The sequence below is a fragment of the Saimiri boliviensis genome, chromosome 19 (genome assembly GCF_048565385.1).
Source record: "Saimiri boliviensis isolate mSaiBol1 chromosome 19, mSaiBol1.pri, whole genome shotgun sequence".
Lineage (NCBI taxonomy): Eukaryota > Metazoa > Chordata > Mammalia > Primates > Cebidae > Saimiri > Saimiri boliviensis.
In genome coordinates this window covers 15,869,229-15,890,951 of record NC_133467.1, presented here as the reverse complement: position 1 = coordinate 15,890,951, position 21,723 = coordinate 15,869,229, and the positions used below count along the sequence as shown (strand labels likewise).

At 37.9% G+C, this 21,723-nt stretch overlaps 2 protein-coding genes across 13 annotated transcripts in view; one reads left to right on the top strand and one right to left on the bottom strand.

Annotated features, from left to right (window-relative positions):
• Positions 1-21,377, top strand: part of RASAL2 (RAS protein activator like 2) — a 364,958-nt gene extending 343,581 nt beyond the window's left edge. For 6 of the 11 annotated variants that reach the window (XM_074389525.1, XM_074389524.1, XM_074389528.1 and 3 more), the window contains 5 exons: positions 6,412-6,546; positions 7,964-8,166; positions 9,714-9,801; positions 13,076-13,106; positions 15,498-21,377. In XM_074389525.1, coding sequence (XP_074245626.1) covers positions 6,412-6,546; positions 7,964-8,166; positions 9,714-9,801; positions 13,076-13,106; positions 15,498-15,640 — 600 coding nt within the window. In that variant the 3' untranslated portion in view covers positions 15,641-21,377. Of the gene's footprint in view, positions 1-4,054; positions 4,320-6,411; positions 6,547-7,963; positions 8,167-9,713; positions 9,802-13,075; positions 13,107-15,497 lie in introns of those variants that run through there. The other 5 variants (XM_003925336.4, XM_074389523.1, XM_074389529.1 and 2 more) reach the window with 2 other exon arrangements.
• Positions 1-21,723, bottom strand: part of CLEC20A (C-type lectin domain containing 20A) — a 74,637-nt gene that overhangs the window by 33,270 nt on the left and 19,644 nt on the right. The window contains exon 9 of one of the 2 annotated variants that reach the window (XR_012514953.1): positions 1,827-1,883. Coding sequence is in view for 1 of the 2 variants with exons in the window: in XM_074389535.1 (XP_074245636.1) it covers positions 1,878-1,883 (6 nt within the window). In the remaining variant the exon portion in view is untranslated. Of the gene's footprint in view, positions 1-1,600; positions 1,884-21,723 lie in introns of those variants that run through there. The other variant, XM_074389535.1, reaches the window with a different exon arrangement.

Sequence of the window (21,723 nt, the reverse complement as noted above, 5' to 3'; positions counted from 1 at the left end):
CCGATACGGCTGCTTCTGCCTCCAGTCTGCTGTGAGCAGAGCCCCTTGCCCCTACTTTGATTATTTAAAATTGGAATATTTCTAGTATCCTTGGATATAGAAAGAGAAGAAGGGATGAAAAGCATGACTAACTTAAGCTGTTTCTGGAAGCAGACTTCCTGGGCTAAACCTCCTAGTGGGTCATTCTTTACTGAGTAATACAGTTTATCTAAAGTCTTATATTTTTCATTTTTATTTTGTTGTTTTTCCCAAAATTTCACCAAATCATTTGATTTAATAAGCACTTTTATTTAAAGAAAAGGAAAAATATATATCTTTTATGTGTATCTTATTTTTTTATATATATAAATGTGTGTATATATAAACATAAAATGTATGTGTTAGGAGACTTGTGTTAGGAGACTATCAGTCATTCCCACCTTATTGTGAAGTAGTTTCCTCACATTGCTTTTGTGCTATACTCTAGTTGAAATCAACTACATTCAAAGAATTAAGGTGTTTATTGGGAGGAGAAGGGAAAATACTAATTTTAGAAATTGAATACTGTGTAGACTACGTAATTTTAGAAATTGAACACTGTGTAGAAGCACGTAATCTACTCAGGGACTTAGAGCAGCACAAGGGCACTGAAGATAAAATAGGATTAGCGAAGAGCATGAGATCGGCAGAGAGGGGTAGGACAGGGAAGGTGTCCTTCACCTGCTTTCCAAAAGTGTACTTAGAAACCTCAGCCCTGTACAGAAAAGGAAAATAAAGATTCTTTTTTTTTTTTTTTCCTTTTGCTTACCCATTCCTTCTGTATAGTGGAGTCCTCAGTGACTCCATGAGGGCCCATGACTCAGGCTGGTTGTTTATTAATATTATAAATTAAATAGGGTTTTTTGTGCTCATCTGGAATCAGTTGTCATTTATAACATTTTTCCTTTAGGAAAATGTAATATGTAATGCATAAGCACGTAATACATGCTTCTGTGGGTTATGAGTAGAGAGGGCTGCCTGGATGGATGGGAGGCAGGAAATGCATGCAGTCTCCAAACAACAAATATAAAAATTAATTTTTGTGTCACAACCATTAATGCATCAGGGAAATATTTTTTGGCATGAAGTGGGGTACAGACAGTGAGATGTCCAGGTACAACTTTGAATATTCATTTCTGTTTCTACTTTTGCTGGTACTGCCACTGTCATATCAGTTGAAGCATAAATCATTGTATTTTGATTGCTCAAGTTACTGGTTTTTTCTACACTGGTTTTTGGTTTATTATTTTGAACTTACATCGTTATTTATTTATTTATTTATTTTGAAACAGAGTCTTGCTCTCTCACCCAGGCTGGAGTGCAATGGCACGATCTCGGCTCACTGCAAACCTCCACCTTCAGGGTTCAAGCAATTCTCCTGCCTCAGCCTCCCAAGTAGCTGGGATTACAGGTGCTCACCACCACATCCGGCTAATTTTTTTTTATTTTTAATAGAGACATGGTTTCACCATGTTAGCCAGGCTGGTCTCGAACTCCTGACCTCAGGTGATCGGCCTGCCTCAGCCTCCCAAAGTGCTGGGATTACAGGCATGGGCCGCTGCGCATGGCCTTGTCTTTTATTTCTTGTATTTCTGTTTCTTGCTTGCTTTGTTCATCTCATTCCCATGAAGCCTCTGAAGTTCGATATAATCAGCACATTTTTAAGGCAAATTCCTTTACATATTTTAATTGCAAATTGTATGGGGAATTCTCTCCCAGAAACTAGAGGATTTCTTTGTGAGAATTGTTCTGTAGGCGGCTGTAATTATCAGTAGCTTTGTCCCATGCAAATTCCATTTATATCTTACCACAAAGGAGCAGGAGTGGCCATTGTCGGCAGAGTAACTGGCTTCAGTCTTCTACATCTAATGAGTAGGAAGAAAATAAAATCCTAGTGAAACAATTTACGGATAAATTTTTTTCAAGAAACTGTCTTAATTTTTTTACTAATGTCAGCTTCTGTTTAAAATGCTTTTTTCTTCAGCTTCTGTTTAGATTGCTTTTTTCTTATTTTCCTCTCTGTTTTGTTTTTGATGAATCATGTACTTTATACAAATGATAGTCTTTAGGTACAATACAAGTCGTTCAGATTTAGCATGTTTCCTAATCTTAGAAATTTGAATTTGATGAGACCTTTTAAAATAGATAATTGTGAAGCCTGTTAGTATGATGCTGCAGTGTTCACATATGAATTTATTGAATTCTCTCCTAACCAACCTCTTCAAGAACTCTCAAAGTTTACGTATTAATTTAATCAGCCCTTTCTTTGGTGTTGATAACAGAAGTGTTATTCATTTATGGGACTCCGACTATTTCACACTATGAAGCTGAAACCAACTGGTCTTGTTTACATCTAGTAAATACTAGGAAGGAACAGGGAACTAGCCTCAGCATAGCCAGGCTGTGACTAATTGTAGTATCAGTGAAACTGCTTTGTCAGGCTCTTTTGCCCTAAAGCATAACTATTTTTCCAGGGAAACCCTATACAGCTTTATCTTGAAAGAAAGATATTCCTCATGGGAATTCCTGTTCCTTTTCCTTTTTTATTATCTTTGATCATCATGTCGAAAGTCAGTGCTTACAAATTCTCTTTCTAAGGCTATTTCTAAGCAAGGTGGGATCTGAACCACTTACTAACCTCCTCCTTCAATTTCTTGGACTATAAACTAGAGATATTTTTTGCTGTTTATCCAGCTTATAAAGAGATGGAACAATCATTGAAAAGAAGCCTTTGATGCCCTTCCAAAATATTAGAGGAAAAACAGAATATTCTTCTCTTAGTAATAAATTACATTTTAATAATGAATTCTAAAGATAATCCAGAAAAATAAATGAGTAATATTTTATTGAGCATCTGTTATGCATTTAACTAGTCGATATCATTTAAAAGAACTGTATGATATGATGCCCATTAGATTGTCTAATTGGAAAATAAGAGTAACACTCATAAGACCAAGAATATATATAAAAGATAGTATATAGTTTTTTCATTTGAAGAACATATTACAACAGAAAAAATCATGAAGCAAAAATCACCTGTTTCCTTTCAATCCAGCACAATAAATATTTTTTATTTATTCAGTATTACTTTCCAGCCTTTTTACAATTTTGTGAAGGTTTTATCATTAATAGAAGGAATAGTTAGGATTGATCTATTTTGTCACTTCTATTTTTATTATTTTGACCACCACTATATGCCAAGCAAAGTGCTAGAATATATTAGGAAGTGGCTGAAAATAAGATTTGACCAATAAAATAGGAATAAACTGGGAATGCCCAGTTCCCATTACAATTTCTTGTCATTCATTGCCCATTATGTTAGTCTTTCTGAAGATACTATAGCTACCACTATCACCAGTGGATTGAACCAACCCTTGATTGTACAACTTCTCACTTATCAGTTAAAGCCTAGCTTATCCTAAAGTGGTTTCTTGTTGTTGTTGTTTAATATGCTTTCAGGGGCTAAGAACTCTCCTTGGTATGTTCTTAGGAATACCATTAGTTTGCAGTGCATGTAAGGGCACTTGACAAATAGTTACCCATAACAAATCACAGGGAAAGTAAGTTTATTTAAGCAACCTCTTGTTAACTATATAAACAAGTAACAAATTCCAAACAGTAAAGTTGTTATTAGTTTTAGTGTTACTTTATCTCAAACTGCTATAGAATAGGAAAATGCTGATTTCACAATAAAGCAGCTTTTCCATGCCCTCTGTGCTAAAGGGATCAGATTGTAAAACTAAAATGTCATTTCTCTCCTTTAAATATTGACTTTCTGTTAATTTTTTAAGACCCAATGCTACAGTCTTTTGCCTTCCAGGTCCACATTTATCAAATATAAACCTAAACCCTCATTACTACTATTTTATTTACCAATACTAAAGCAATTTATTGTGCTCTGATCTTAAAATCCAGTAGGGGGAGAACTATAGTGTGGGTGTATAAAGTATCTTGCAGTTTACAAATTTTTACATGCTGTCTCATTTGTTTCTCATAATAACTTTTGATATGTGCACTTATTATTTAATTTTTACAGATGATGCTATATCGTAAAGGCCAATATTCCCACAATTGTGAGTTTCAGAATGATCTTAGTGTATGCAAGGTACTTATTTAATTAATCATGTAATTATTTTAATAATTAGAAAAATATATAACTATTAAGATATAAATATACCTATAAATATTAAAATGTATATAATAGCTGACTTATTATTTTACTAATATTGCTTAGCACAAGGGCTTAGCTAACTAAAAGAAGGTTGTCTTAAATGAGGACACAAGGACACAGAGAGGGGAGCAACACTGGGGCCTGTCAGGGTGGGTGGGAGTAGGGGGTGTGGGGAGAATTTTAGGAAAAAAAGCTAATGCATTCTGGGCTTAATACTTTGGTTATGGGTTGATAGGTGCTGTAAACCATCATGGCACACATTTACCTGTGTAACAAACCTGCACATCCTACACATGTACCCCAGAACTTAAAAATAAATAAAATAATTTAGTATATATAAAATAAAAATAATGGTTGTTTTAAAAGACAAAATTAGTAACTATCAGTGATAAGGTGGTAATGATAAAAATAATGAAAGTGATACAAAAATAAAGTATAAAAAACACACCTACATACTATAATAGAAATAGACTTTTAAGTACTAAGAGTTACTGAAATTTATGACATGTTTATATGTTTCTAGATCCACTGGAGAAAATGGCTTTATAGAAGAAATTTCTAGAAGTTCATTTACAGCTGCTTAGTGTGTGCATGTCTATTTATATAAACTATACACATCCATCCATGAAGCTGTTTTTTATTGATACAGATCTGTAATCTGTAAATTTAGGCATTAAGCTATTTTTATTGATGCATATATCTATAATCTGTAAATCAACTAAACTAGATCCTTCTTCACACCTTTAAGAAATGTCCCTGTGTTACTTTTGCATGTGTAAGTCTTAAAGTCTCTCCCAACCCATCTCTGATAATCTTTTAGTCTCTACAATCAATCTTTTAATCTGGTCTTTCTCACTCTCAAGTTCATCAAAATACCCTTTCTTTTAAAATATTTATTTAGAGTTTAACTGGGTTCTATTTCACAATGATATGAAGATCCTTCAGTTGTAATGTCTGTGATGAGAGAGAAAATACCCTTCAATTATGAAATTCTAGAATTCTGGTCCCCAAAATACAAATCCCTCTATTTAATTATAAAAGGCTAACTCACAACCAAGTTTTGCACTCTCTCTCTCGCACGCACTCTCTCTCTCTCTCTCTCTCTCTCTGAGGCATGACAGAGGGAAAAAATTGTGTATTTCCACTATTGTTTGTGGAAAAAGAACTAATGTGCAGTAGCCTAATATGAACTGTAATATCTAGTGCCAGTTTTTGAAACATAAAAATAGTAATGACTGACATCTAACATTTCTGTAGCACTCTGAAGTTTCCAAAGAATTTTCATATATATTATGTTATCCTCACAGCTCCCTATAATATGATTGAGATAGGTGGTGGTGGTGGTGATGCTGATGTTATTTCTATTCAGTAGATTAGGAAAATGGTATCGAAGAGATTAAGTGAGTTAACTACTAAGGAGCAGAGTTGCAACTCTCTTACTTGAGTGTCAAGAATTCTTGACCCTGTGTATCTGTATTGGAAAAGGACAACTCATCTAACTATCCTAACTTGGGTAGACTACCCAGTATCCATCATTTTGATCCTTTTTCAAGAAATTTTCTGGTATAAGGACTCTTGAGTGGTCTTAATCTATCACAAAGTCAGTGTTCTGTAAAGATAACCAATATCACTTGTCCTCTTTCTCTAAATTATTAATATGAAAACTAAGTAGACTGGTGCAGAAGTGATGGCAAAAACCGCAATTGCTTTTGCACCAACCTATTATTTGGCATTCCAATATATAAATGGGCGCTTTGTGAGTTTGTTTAGCACTAATCAGTTTTTTGATTTCTGATTGTCTCTGGTTGTTTTGACCATCAAGTTAAGCTTTCCCTTATTTTATCATCAATAGACTTTTATGGAATAAAAGACTTTTACGGCAGAGATCATTTATTAATTTCGCAGGCAATATGTTACCTACCAGCATTTGGGCCACTGGGCAAATTAACAATTTTAAGGCATTCGCTTTCTTTAGAGGGAGAATAAGGCTGCTTCTTGGGTATGATGTATACAACTTTCTATTCAGGATAGTTTGCACTTATACAAATGGATATTCTCTTTTCCCACCCCTAGCCTTAGCATTAGTAAAATAATACTTAAAGCTAAGAGCATTTATTAGAAAACTGAGAGATCACAGTTAACGTCTTCCAAGAGTAGCTGTTTTGAAACATAGCATGTGGCTGAGCTGTTAGGGGAGATGCTAATAACTGTTCCTAATGCAGGTTCAGTCACCTGTGGACTCTGCCACAATGTCCCCAGTAGAGAGAACAGCAGCCTGGGTTCTGAACAATGGGCAGTATGAAGAGGATGTGGAAGAAACTGAGCAAAATCAAGATGAAGCCAAGCATGCTGAGAAGGTAGAACCTAGTCCGCTTCATCTACTTCCTGATCCCCAAATGATAGGCCACTAAAAGGGTTATCTAGCTAAGAATATAAACTCCTCCCACCCCATCTTCACCTCTACCCCTTATATTAATCGTCCTATACATATCTCTGTAAAATAGATCTGTGGAGGGTGTGTGTGTGTGTGTGTGTGTGTGTGTGAATATACATGGAAAATATTCATTTTGCTGGGGGGGGTGGCAGTTAGCTACTATTTTCTTTTTAATGTAGATGCTTTAATCAAGGGGATACTCTGCTATTCATTTCTAGTCATTTTAGGTAAGTATTTCGTGTATTTATAAACTTGTTGGTCTTCACCCAAGGACAAAATTACCCTAGGGCAAGACTTACTTATCTCGGTAACAATTTGGTTTTGGTTTTAGTTTTTTTTTACCTTTTCTGGATAACGAATTTATAGCTCTATAGATGACAGTTAAAAGGACATTATCTATTGTTTAGAGTTTGTTGTTTTTGTTTTTTAACGAAAACAAAAGTTGACATGGGGAAGAGGAGTTATCAAACAAGAACCTGGATATCATATATAGCATTATATTGTTTGTCAACCAGACAATTAGCTTCTTTTTATCAGCATGATATTTCTGTGTACTCAAACCCCAGCCACAGCAACTACAATACAGGAAAGGGCCACGTAACTAATTGAGTCGCTGAATTTATGTAAAGCTTCTTAGTGAGAACACAGACATGTATGTTCCAGCAAGCAGTACCAAATTGGGCAGGTGAGTCATATTGTGAAATTGGGCCAAGAAGCAATATTAATTGGCCCTGGAGGACATGTAGGCCTTTGTTTAGTGCTTGTGACTGGAAAGCAGCAATAACCTCTGCCATGAAAGTTTATTTATTGATTTAGGAGCTTAACATTATAGAAATGTTGCTTGTTCTCTTAAAGGGCTGATTCTAGTAGAACAAAGGAATGGCAGTCTGATGAGCTAAAACGGGTCAGAGATCCTACAGTGCAGATAGTGAGGCAGAATCTTTTTCTCTTGTACACAACTGACTTTTGGCTTATTTTAAGTGCTTTGTCAGACTTTTAAGTACTTCATCTGATTTTTGCCCACTTTCATTTGATGCCATCACAAATTGGATGTGGCTTGCAGCAGTGGTAGCTTAGTGTAGAGAGAGAGACATACATATGTAGAATTTGGAATGCCAAGTTAAGATTAAAAACATAATTTTAGTAAGGAAGGCAATCCTCCATTAGCATTTATGTCAGTTGATAATTTTAAAGAATATTAGGAACAGTATAGGGAATGACAGCACAGCGAGTGTCTAGCTACATTGCTTAGGGTTTCTTTTGTTAAATAAATAAATAAATCACTAATTTCTAAAAGCAGTGTAACTCCAGTTTTTCTCTCCTTGCCTTCTCTGCCCTAGTATGAACAAGAAATTACTAAACTGAAGGAGCGCCTGAGAGTGTCCAGCCGGCGACTGGAGGAATATGAACGCCGCTTGCTGGTGCAGGAGCAGCAGATGCAGAAGCTGCTGCTGGAATACAAGGCCCGACTGGAGGACAGCGAGGAGCGGCTCCGAAGACAGCAGGAAGAGAAAGATAGCCAGATGAAAAGCATCATCAGCAGGTTAGACATCACCTGGCAGCAGATGTGGGCTAGTTAGGAAGACAAAGAATTAAGGAGATGATCCACAGAATCCTGAAGGAATGGCAGCAAAAGCCATTTCTATCCTTGTGGTACTCAGTACAAATGTGATGATTGACTGTATCTCTTAAAATATCCTGAATATGAGACCTTGGCACTTCCTGTGAAGATAAAGATAACCTGTTTGTCTTTAACCATAACAATTAGAAAACATTAATACTAGGTGGTTTACTTGAGAAATCTTAGAGGAGAACTGGGTTTTAAAAATGTAAATAACAGGCTGGGCGTGGTGACTCACGCCTGTAATCCCAGCACTTTGGGAGGCTTGAGGCAGGTGGATCACCTGAGTTCGGGAGTTTGAGACCAACCTGACCAACATGGAGAAACCTTGTCTGTACTAAAAATACAAAAAATTAGCTGGGCATGGTGGCGCATACCTGTAATTCCAGCTACTTGGGAGGCTGAGACAGGAGAATCACTTGAACCCAGAAGATGGAGGTTGCAGTGAGCCGAGATCACACCATTGCACTCCAGCCTGGGCAACAAGAGCGAAACTCCGTCTCAAAAAAAAAAAAAGTAAATATCCAATGCCCAAGACTAAATTAATCTTTCCAAATGAGTCCAGAAACATGGAAAGGAATTTTATGTATCTTTGGGGCCAGAGGACCTCTTTTGAGAGTGCTACAGATGCCAAGGGAAAATGGGGACAGGTCATTTTTTACCAAACGCTACACATAGCACTCGCCATGGGACACACACTTTTCTAAGCACTTTACACATGATAGTTTGTTTAATCTTTATCACAGCCTCCACTATGCCTTGTTGTTATTCTCATTTTACAAATAAGCAAGCAGCAAATTCATTAAGTCACTTGCCCAAGGTCACATAGTGATGCACCAGGATTTGAATCCAAGCAGTCTGACTCCAGATTCCATGCTCATAACCACTATGCCTCAATATTTGTAAAGTGCTATGGACAGGTCAAGTAAACAGAACTGTTTGTTGTTTTAATAGTGTGGAGGTAATTGACAATCTTTCTGAGAGGTGTTTAGGTAGACTGGCAGAATTAAACATCAGTGAGTTAAAATGGGAATGGCAGACAGAAAACAAACTAGACATAGAAGTGTATAGTACTCAGTGAGGAAACGTAGCTATGCAAGGGAAGAGAAAGTGGGCCAGATTTAGGGTAACTTGAGATTAAGACTGGGTTGTTTGGTTTTTGTTGCTTGGTTTGATATTTTAAGGTGAAATAAGTTGTGCTCAGGAAGGAATCTGAGAGAGAAGAGGGAAGAAATGATTATGGGGTTACTGTCCAAAGGAGATGCAAATGTGTGGGATCCAGGCACAAGGAGAGAAATCAACCTTAGATGTCTTCTTCCAAGGTGGCGGAGAAGAAAGAAAAGGTGGTTGCGGGTGTCTTATTAGGAAGGACAGAGTATTGACTGTGCTGAATTTTGAGTTGTCTTGTTCTCTACACTAGCTAGCCCTCTCTTTGAAGATGCTGATCTTTCCTTCCTGCCACATTCTAGGCTAATGGCTGTGGAAGAGGAACTGAAGAAGGATCATGCTGAGATGCAAGCAGTTATTGATGCAAAGCAGAAAATAATCGATGCACAGGTAAGCAGGTTTTGAATCTAATAGAAGGCATTTGTTTATAACAACAATTATTTCCTGACTTCTCACCCTTGCAAATGCCAAGGCAGTTACCAGAAAATGGGTCATCGAAAAGTTCTCGACATTACCTTTTGAAGACTAAATGAGTGTCTGTGTGACCTCCATTACTTTTGCTTTCTTTCACTGGTGACAAGTCTGTTTACTCAGCAAAGTATTAGCGTGTTTATTGCAGTTGCTTGACACATCTCAACCTAGTGCATGATGGGGTTTGCTTCTTTCCTTATGGAAAGGAGGGCATTTTCTAAGGGGGTGATTGTGAAAAGTGCACTGCATGTGTCTGGCTTGTGACCTCCACTGACCATTGCTTGGCTGTGCTGTTCACGGTCTTGTCAGTCACGTCCACTGCCATCAACCTTTTGCCCCAGACAGTAATGGAATTGCCGGGGAAAGACAAGGTTGTAAAAAGGTACCTTTCCTTGTTATTGTTTTGGCTCAGGGTTTAGCATTGCTGCTTGGAATGTGCTTGGCTGCTCTTCTTTGTTGGTGCTGTACTAGAGAGCATCTTTTGATAACACTTTAAAAAAAGACAAGATTATTGAATTCAGAACCTAGGCTTCTGCTCACTGTAGCTTACACCTGTGACACCAATGAGATACAGCCTGCCAAGAGCACCTCATAGGGACACGTCAATGATTAGGGCAAAATCCAGGAGGCAGGAAATATTTCTAACTCCTTTTTTTTTTATCATTGCAAAATATGGTTGTATTTCTTAGAGTGAAACAAATAACAAAAAAGCAAGTACAGTTTTGATGGTTTTGATAGTGGCTGATCTAGCCACTGAGCGTATTGCTTCCCTGAAGATAGCCTATCCAGGTTTGCATTTTTTCAACCTTAAATACCACCATATCGTATCCCTAAACTGTGAGAGAAAAAAAAGAGCAAGGATTTTATGCATAGGTGGCCTACTACCTTCTCTAGGTATCAGTAATCAACATATTTTGGAGCCCTCAGTATTCTTAAACATGTACTTAACAGTCTAGTTTCCTTACAGAGTCCATGTGAAATGGGGCTTATTTTTCAACAGAATTGAGAGTGAGGCTGAAAGCACAGTCATGGAAAGAATGCTTCATGGGCCTCATACTCCTTTAAACACACTAGACTTGGAAGTCACGTGAGAGTCGTGATGATGCTTTCTCATTAGCACAGCTCCTTAAAATATGTTGAATTCTTGAACTCTTTAGTTTCTGGATACATAGACATGCTGAGAATTAGAAGAAAGGTCTGTAGTAATTATCTTACCTGGTCCTTTGAAAGAAATCTCTTTAGATGTCCCCAGGGTAGGTGAAGTAAGGGTAGTGGAGACTAAGCCATCTCACTATTCATACTACAAAAATTCATCCCAGAGACTTAAGAAAAACTGCCTGGATAAATAAGGCAGTTGAGCCAGGAAAACTAATGGTAGATTTTCACTTTGGAAATTTTAATATAACAATCTAAAGCAAGGAGAGTTCTACTAATAACTGCACCAGGAGAGATGGTAGTACTGATGAGATAGTACAGACTTTTTAAATAATTTCAACTGGTTTAAAAGTGTCAGTCTTGGCCAGGCAAGGTGGCTCACGCCTGTAATCCCAGCACTTTGGGAGGATGAGGCAGGCAGATTGCTTGAGCTCAGGAGTTCGAGACCAGCCTGGGTAACATGGTGAGACCCATCTCTGCAAAAAATTAGTCATACGTGGTGGTTCATGCCTGTAGTCCCAGCTGCTTGAGGGGCTGAGGTGGGAGGATAGCTTGAGGCCAGGAGGTCAAGGCTGTGGTGAACCATATTTGGGCCATTGCACACCAGACTGAGCAACAAAGTGAGACTCTGTTGTGGAAAAAAAAAAAAAAAAGTAATAGTCTTAAGCAGAGCGAGTTTGAGTGTGCCACAGTTGTGGTTCTGTACCCAGGCTGACAGGACAGCCTCATGATTAGCTCCTGAGGATTTCTACCCCATCCCCTAATTTGACATTAGGGCTAGGCAACTGAGTATAAAGCAGAAGTCATCTGCTAGGCATAGAAGGAAACAGCCAGGGAGGGAATCTCATTGATTAGGGCTCAAATGCTCTGGAAAGTACAAACTTTCTCTTAATTAACCAGGAGGGTATCATATGCAGGAATGGGAAAAATGTTATCCTCAAACTGTCAGACTGGTGGTCTGGCTAAGCTAGTTAATATTTTGAGTCTGTACTTCAAGACACTGGTTTTGAAATGGTTTGGTTCTCTGGACTATTTTGATACAATCAAGGGACCTTTCATAGATGAATATCCAGCTGCTTCCATTAACCACTCAACAGGAAGGACCACTCTCAACTAATGAATCAAATCATACTGGGATTGATTAAATATAATAAATTACCTACTCAAACACAGATGTTACTATATAATAAATTATTCTACCAGAGGCCTACTACAGATCCCTAAAGAATAGTTGGGATAAGCCACTAGACTATATTCGGAAAAACTCTGCACCATGCATAGCACAAATCCTAAACACTATAGTTAAATTTTAAAAAATTATAGTGTCCTTAAAAGAAATGTTTCTCAATTCCAGGTGTTGGCTTACTGATACATTCAGATCTTATTATAGCAAAAGACTTTAAATATCCTTTGGCGTTCTTTGTAATGAATGACTTTTATATCAGATCCTTTCTTTTGTAAGGATGAATCTTATCTCTTAAGTGAATGAGGGAGCAGAGTGAATGAGCCCTTCTGGCATCATTTAATAGAATGAAGACATGTTTGGGGTGAAAGCTTCCCAGAGAAGTAACTCATAACTTTTATGTCAACACTTCGCAAAATACTACCAGTCAGGTGCCAAGTGAACTGGTTTTCATCTCTCTCAGTAGCCCTGTGCCCCCACCAGGAAAATCCTGTCCCTGAATTCAACCTCTGCTTCTTCTTGAGTCATTTTGTGCTACGAAACTCCTGCCTGCATCTGCCACTTTCTAACAGGAACTGCAAAAGGATGAGCACTCCTTTGGTGAGTGGCAGAAGCACCTGTCCTGGACTTTGTAGCTTCTCCAGAAGGATCCTAGTGACGATAATAAGGATCCATTTCTTAAATAGCAGACCAGAGAATGTGCCACCTTTCACCCCTGACTGTGAGGAGACACTGTGGCTCCAGAATCTCTCTATGTGACTCAGGTGGAGAACAGAGAAAAGCTTCCTCCTATGAGAAGCAAAGCAGCTGCCTAGTTACTGTTGCAAGTGATATCTCCGCTGTGTTAAATTACAGGTCATAAATGGAGATGAGATTATTCAAACAGGCAAGTAAACCCTGCATCCGTTCTCTAGCTGAGCAGTTCCCAGCCCTGGCCCAGTGCACTGGCCTCCTACACATTCCAGCTCCTGCCATTCCCCACATGGAAATCCTTCCTGTCAGGCGTGGACTAGATTGCTTTCCCTTACAATACAGGCAGAATTTAAATGTCAGAGCATCTTTTGCCAACTGAACTTGACTTTCATAAGTCTCTAAATGATGTGTGTTTTTTTTTTTTTTTTTACATTTTTGTTTTATTTTGAGAGGTTGGCAGTAGGAGGAATTACAAAGGGAATTTCTTTATGTGGAAACTTTCAGCTGTTTAGTAGGCGCATTGTTTGGCATCAGTTGTTACCTTTTTAGGCAGTAAGTGATTACAGTCATTCTTAGCCTTCTTTTCCACCCTTTAAAAATCGAATTTTTCATGAATGACTGATTTATTTTTGGATGAACCCTAGTGAATCCTAATGTCCTTAGTATTGAGACTTTATAATTTATCCCAATTCTGAAATATCTTTTCTTTAGTCATTCAAGAAATTATTAATTACTCAGTTTAGAGATAGATCATTCCTAATAGTGGGGGTGGAGAGGGGGGAATATCATATTTAGCTCTTATCTCCTGTTTTCTAGTATTCACTGGCCAGTTCTTACCTATTGGCTTTTGAAAGATCTATATTTGTTATTCTAGTGAACTTCATTGGCTATAATTTTTTAAATAATTTTTATTTTTAAAAAGCCTTGCAGCTCTTTAGTTTTGCCTATCCTTAAAATGAATTACTTTCCCAAAACAGAAAGCATCTTATACTAGATGAATGGCTCGTTAATAACACTGATTTTGTGTATCTTACCACATGAGTTCTCCATCAGGGAAAGAAGGATTTTTTTTTAGTGATAATGACAAGCAAGAGCTGGTATGTTGTTGTTTCTTTTTTTAATATGCTTTTGAAACTGTGACAACCAGCATTGCTGTCTTACAGATCCTACTCACCTGCCCCTAGGAAGCAGGAGAGTAAAGGGAAGTATTACCTGATGCCGTGGTGGTATGTGATTTTACCTAGATTTTCCCAGGGCCATGGTCTTCACTCTGCGTGCTCCCAGCAGCATGTGTCCCAAAGTGCAGCACTACATGGCAGCCCTGGGGAGCTGCTGTTTTAATAGTAAGGAGTGGCACTAGCCATCAGCCCTGCTACCTCCTCTCTGAACTTTACCATGACTAAACTTTTTCATGCTTTTCTCAGGGTAAATTTAAAAAACCTGTAGGGTCGTAAAGTTCCTTTTGGCTTTGGAGTTGTTCCTCTTGTGTTATTTTCTTTTTAATTTTACAGGCATAGGTAAAGACTGTTTTCTGTGCTGTTTTACAAAAACTATGAACTTCATGTTAGAAAGGTTCTGAAATGATTTACTGAGCTGCTGAAGTTAAGATTAGGGTATCTCTCCTAATCTTTATAAGAATGATAACATTTTGATAAAATGATTTTATTAAAAAATTTTAGATAGTCCTACTTTCCTTTAGTTAGATTGCCTTTTCCCCCCCATTTTTCCCCCCTTGGTTTTTGCATGTGTATAGTCAACAATGCTTGGTTTCCAAATACTGTTTCTAAAGCATTTTTTTTTCAGAGACTCAAAAGTAAATTGAAAGCAATCTCTGTATTGGACAGCCCTCCTGGAGTAACTCTGAGCTGGAATGGGTCTAGGAGCCTGTGTTCTCTGTTTGTTCTCATGTGTTATGTTGATGGCATTCCCTTTTCGGCCACATCTCCCTCCCCATATTCAAGTAACTCCTTGGTCTGAGCTTTTTGGCTGCTTATTTCCCCTCTTGCTGTTGCATCCTCACCTTGTTGGTGACTCTACACTGCCACCATGTATTGTTTTAATTTTGAGCACAATGTGAATTCTTTCCAAGTGTGACTGATACGCCCTCTTTTGGGGCTGAGAACCCATAGATCACATGCTCTTCTCCTCTGTGAAATGAAACCTCTGGTGCTTCTTTCTTTGCCACCTAATTTCCATGTTTCAATTTTGACCAAAAGCACTTAGTATAGTAAGGCAGCTTGATACCTCTGTTGCATAGTCTGAAGTAACACATGGTATCACTTTTACATGACAGCCTAATGTCCCAAGAGATTATTAATAAAAAGTCCTGCTGTGCTGAAAGGAAGAGAGAGAGAGAGAGAGAGAGAGACAGACAGACAGACAGACAGACAAAAAATAGAGACCCATTGGGCTCAGAGGAAGCTGAACCTGACCAGTGTGCAGAAAGAGGCAGAGACGTTCCATTTGTCTGGGAAGCACCATGCATACAGCTGTTTGACAGAAAGCACTGGACTCGTCATTCAGTAAAGAAAGCATGTTATCTCCTGCCTGTAGCCTGAATAAAGCCATGATTGGTGTGTTGTAGGAAAAACGGATCGTGTCCCTGGATTCAGCCAACACCAGACTGATGAGTGCACTGACCCAAGTGAAGGAGCGGTACAGCATGCAGGTCCGCAATGGCATCTCCCCCACCAACCCCACCAAGCTTTCCATCACGGAGAATGGTGAATTCAAAAACAGCAGCTGCTGACGGGCTTTGTGAATAGACAGACTGTGGAAGGAGACAGAAGGAAATTGACCCACTCTCCTGTTCCCAGACCTTTACCTAGCCCCTCCAGGTTTACAGAATGTTGCTACTTCACAATGGCAATGTGGTGAGAAACTCTTGAATGAAGAAAGGAACCTTGCCTTTCAGGGCATAAGGCGATGACTTCCAAGGTCAATGCTTTTCCCCCACATCTCTATGTACATAGGGAACTTAGTTCTGGGCCATGTACAGAAAATACCACTGTAATATACCAAAAGGAATTTAATAATGTAGATTACCTTTTTGATTATTGCTATTTTTATTATTGTTTTCCTCTTGTTGAAAGCACTGCAGTTGTTAGAGGAAGTAAAGTAGGAACTGTTTTATGAGTGAGACATGAGCCTGTGGGTTCAGTAGGTAGAGATCAAGCATTTATCTGATAGAAGCACATGGTGTGCAATAGGACGTTGTCAGAATGAATTTTTCAGGGATTCATCTACTAGTTTAAAAACCCCACTCTGGCCCCCTTGTCTTTTCAGAAAACATGCAAATACCAAGATCCATACAAAACAATAATTTATTCCACTGATCAACCAAGACTGGTTCTGTTTGGACAGCTAATCTGATTTGGGATTCACTGTTTCAGAGGACACAAGACAAAAGCTGTTGCTTCAAAACTGGACTTTAGGAGTAATTTCAGTTGAACTCCTGTCAATATGTTTATTTCCTCTGTCTACAGCAGATGGGAATCTTCTCTTTTAGATAGGGGCTTTTTTTTTAACCCCAATTGTAATAAAGGGTGTTCTTTTTCCTCTTTAGAGTTTACAAAACTATAAATATTTGTGTCTCCACGTACCATCTTCATCTGCACACACTCGCTGCACTTTCCTCCCCGTGGTGGGAGCTGTCATCACCAACAGGGTTTGCTCTCCCCTGGAGAGGTTATTTAAACAGCTGTCCATAAGCCATCCAGATCAACACCCTTTCTTCCATACAGAAAAGGGCTAACCATACCATAGCTGGAATCTCTGAATATTTCCTATTAAAAATTTTTTTCTATTTGTTAAGTTATAATTTTTGGGATAAAGATTTGGGATAAAGATTGTTTGGGATAAAGATTTTATCCATTCTACTAGCAAATTTATAGGCAGGGTAATTTTATCTCCCTCTTAAACTTTTAAAGTGCTTCTTCCCCTCATCCCCTCAGTAAGGAAAGGAAATCCAAATCTGAAGCATCACTCTCTTAAAAGTGATGATTACTCATGTTTAAAAAAGAAAAAGAAAAAAATTGAAAGTGTCAGGATGGCACATTCCAGTTGTTATTTCCATGCTCTTGGTAGATCTGGCAGTAATGACCCAGTTTCAACTTTTGTCATCCATGACCTTACGATTATAGAGCAGAAAAAGTCATGGAAACCAATTCATTTCCTTTTTTCCAGAGGTGTGAACTGTCATCTTGAATGCAACCTTGATTACCAGAAGTATGGAATGTTACATGTTAAACAGACATTATATATACAAATATATATATATATATATATATATACATATATATCCACACATATGTACATATAACTGCACAAATAGGAAAAGTTCATGCCTTCTATGCTGTTCAGATATAATGTTAAAAGGGTCTTGAACCTCTTTAAGCAAGATCTTAGCTCTTGTTTTACATTGAGAAAGCAATGTTTCTCAAATAAGTTTATGTTGATTTTAAATTATAAGCTTTAAAGAATTTTTTTTCTAGAAAAAGGGGATGAAAAAAAAAAACCTGAGGGAGCCATATGCATCAAGTGAGTGTTTCTCCATAAGAGAATATTTATAAGGGAACATGTATAGTGCTGTCTTTTCAGTGATGCCCAGACACCAAGCCCTCCTTTTCACTGAGTCCCAGGCTTTCATTCCAACTTCTTGAGCTCTGCCCTTTCTCAGGTGGATCTTTGTGATGAACCTTACATTTTAGCAACCTCACCATGGCCACATAACCCACAACCTTTTAAAACAGCTTATTTCATAGCAGTCCCTGTTTCTGCTGGACAGAGATCTAAAATGGTAGCTTCTCATTGTGTTTATGTGATCTGCATACTTTATATCCAGTTGTTTTGACACTTTTGCATTTTCTTCACCTTTGGTATTTGTTTTGCAAATTCTTACACCTTCTCTCCAAGCTGAAGGCACACTGTGGTCAAAATGACTTATTTTATTAGGAAAAAGAGGTAACTGTCCTGAAGTGCCCTTTGTTGCAGGAGGAAGAACGTAAGCATAGATGTGTTCTTGTTTCTGGCTATTCTCAGCTCAGGCCATGTTTAATTGATTCTTTGTAAACGCCTTCGATTGTGCCACAGGAAACCTGGTAGGAGAACTGTCAGTTTCATTGACCTTAAGTATGCAATGTGGGTGATGTCTTGCCATTGAGTTTGGGAAGCTCTTAAGTACTGATTATGGATTACAGAGGGCTGATAAAATTACCTATATTGGGAATTGAAAGAAGCCCACAAAAATCAAATGTGCTTTTGATGGATAGAATGTATCTTATTAGCATCATGGGAGCTCCTTAGAGGGCTGTCTTCATTGGAAGATTTAATGCCCAAAACATCTGGACACATTATGCAGCCCTCTACTACCAGGTTATCTTGAATGAAGAAGAAATAGTAAAAATAGTAATAATAACAGTAAGAATGTTACAAGTAAGCTGAAAGTTAAGAGTTGTTGACAGATGTTAAATGTTAGATTATCCTGTGAGCCTACTCCTGTCCAAACATGTTTCTCAGTATTTCTTTGGAGAACGCTGCAATCCGTACAACCTACTCTGAAGGATTTTTTAAGGAGAGAAGCCAGCAACAGGTGATAACTTTTATGGAGATGTTTCTTTATTGGCTTTTCCTCAGTTCAAACAGGTATATACCTTTGTTTTGCTAAGAGGAGGAGGTACATGGCTGAAGAGAGGCAGATAGATTAAGAAAGCAATGTCTTGAACTTCCTGTTTCCCTCAATACAGCACCACATTGTGGGGTGCAGGATACATCAGGGTTGAGTGGCATTTGGAATTCAGGTGACGTGCTTGTAAAGTGCTTGTCTAGCTGATAACAAACTTGAACAGTAATGAGAACAGTGTTGGTAGGAGTTAAAAAAGATTCCTATTACCTTTTATATTACTGGAGCAATAAGCAGTCCGAGCTGACACAGCAGAAAGAGTCACATTTCCTTCAGGTCATCATATTCCCTGGGTCTCTGAATAAAAGCCATGTCAGAGGAGAGATTATAACTATGTAACTGTAAGAAGCACTTGAGCACTTACTATGTTCCAAGCACTATCACCAAGGTACTGTTTGGGTTTCTGGCAGTTTAACAGTAAGAAAAATGTGGTAAAGTGAGGTAATCATGTGGCTATAGCTTTTTGCTTTTTTTCATATGGTATCAAGTTGGTCAGAATTCGATTTCTCTGACTGTTCTGCTTCTGTGTTTCTCTGTGATGGTGTTAAGACTATGAAAGAAAAAGAAGGATTACCTAAGACTGGTATGCCCTTACCTTAACTCTGTTCTCTTAAGAATGAGCCTGACTTTGGAAGTAAAGCTTTTCAGATCTTAGTCTACCAAGGGCCTTTGTTTATGGGTCTGTGGTTCTGTAGACCCCTGGCTTTCACTGTGTTCTCAGACGTATACCAGATTGGGAGCAGAGTTCTTCTTTGGAAGTCCCAGAGCAAAATAACTGCCATCAAGTGAGTTTGCATTAGTATTTGTTTCCCCTTCCTCGAGGGTTGGTTTAGTTATCTCTAGCCTGGATTTCCTGAGAAGACTGGTTATGGGACTGAGCTTGGGAAAGGAACCCTCTTCAGGATTACGTCAGTCCCATAGTCTACTCCATTGTGACCTTGAGCCCCACACAAGCTTGACACCAGACTAGACTTGTCACTGGGCCAAACCCAACAGCCACATGCCACAGCTTCACTGCATTCTCAGCTACGCCTTTGGAGACCACCTTCTCCTATCAACTGTGGAAAGCCTAAAGGGCTCTCTTCTCCATTTCCCCCACCCCTTTTTCAAGTCAAATAGTGAAATCTCCTGCTTACCCCAGCAGTAAATAGTTGCCTTCCTACCCCTTACCTGGGGGCCAGTAATTTCGGATACTTTGTTTTTTCAATATGCCAGCTGAAGGACTTAGTTTCTTAAAAGCAAGAAAGGAGTGTTGAATTTTTAAATAGAATCTCTTTTCATGTTTGAATGATTGTGCGTAGTTCTAGAGGCATTCTTGGTGTCATGACCCAATTATGTATACTCTTGGGTTTAGGAAGGACAAAAGTGATGAAATTTGCATGAGATAGAATAAGTATCTTAGGAGGAGTGAAAGAACCTTAGGAAGAGACTTGACCATAAGGGAACAAATACATCAGCAGTCTTCTCAGTAGCCCAGAGTTTCAAGGAAGCAGGAAGATTTCTATTCTTTGCCCACTCTGAAAATACATAGATACATAGAAGGGCAGTCTCTGTAGACAACACGTGCACACACCCACACAAAACACAACTCCTGGGGCTTCCTTTTTCTGAATGTTAATCCATTTTATGGAGTAGTGATTCCCAAATTTTAATATTTTCAGATTTTATGCTCTTGTTAGATTTTATGACAGTCATTCTAGATTCATCCTAAAAAATGTACTATATGTGTTATATGTATATATAAGTTAAAGTGACTTGAAATTGATTTGGTTTGGCATTGTCTCAAGAACCCTAGATATCATTATTGATACCATGGGGAATCATAGAAATAAAGTTGAGTGTCACTGATCTGAGAGTAGGATCCAAAAATAAGTAGTTTCAGTTCTTGGTCAGTTAAGCCTCAGGTGTTTGAGTAACCAACACAGCAAGACTTGGGGAATGCAGTGAGCCACCCAAGGAAAGGAAAAGCGTAGTTTTTGCCCGTATTCAGCATACATTTTAATTTCCTACTCAGTTGTTATTTTTCATTTAAATACCTTCATTTAACCCTAGGAAGGTTGTTTTTTGTTTTGTTTTGTTTTTTGTTTTGTTTTGTTTTAGTTTGGGACTTAAAACCAGATTTATTTGTTGTTATAGAGAGATTTCCACAGAAGTTGTGTTTTAGGGACCTCCATCATCTATGTGGGGGTACAGATATTTATGTATAAATACATCTTACGTGATTTCCAAACTTTCAAGGGAAAGATTTCAATTCCCAGTTCAACAAAAGGTTAAATACTAATTGACTCAATGACCACCTTCAGAAAAGTTAAATAGTAAATTAGGTTAAATTTTGACTGGTGCTTAGACCTTTCCTAGTTATATTAACTTAAGTAGACAGCAGCACATTAACCTGAGTTACACCTGTGAGGAATTTACCTTCTAAATTTGATTTTGTTTTTCATCTCCAGGGCCTTAATAAGAGTGTGTTAACACACGACTATTTTACAATGATAGCTCTAAATAATTTATTTTTTATTTCAAGAAAGAGAAATACACCTTAGAAAAACAAAACCCAAGATTTTATTTTATTTTTAAAGCCATATTTTTGTGCTAGTAGCATTTAGATTGTTCCATATGTGAGATCCATATCTGCATTTCATTACCTGGGTTTGTTCTAAAGAAGATTTATTTTTGTTCTGTGAATAATTTTTGATGGTTCTTGTACATGTACAGATATAGATACGTTTGAGGTCTTTTATTGCTATTCCTACAAAGACTACAAATAAACTTTAACTTTAAACATTTCAGACTAAAGTTGCTACTATATTTGACATATTGCTGTCTTCTAGCATGCACTTGGGTGACAAGGACACTTGGAAAGAAATGAGAAATGAAACATATAACAGAATATTATTCTGAAGATACATTTTAACATTAAGAACAGTCTGTCTTAGCATTTCCCAAGTTCCATGTAATAAGATTTCAATTTAGGACAAATACATAGCATTAACATGTATTATGATAAAGTTGTTACTTTCAAATTCTGCAGAATTTGAAATCTCTTTAATAACTTGTGGCAGGTAAAGTTTCCTCTGGTTGTTAAGAAGTGTAGCCCCACTTAGCTTCCTAGACCACTGCTATCCTCTGT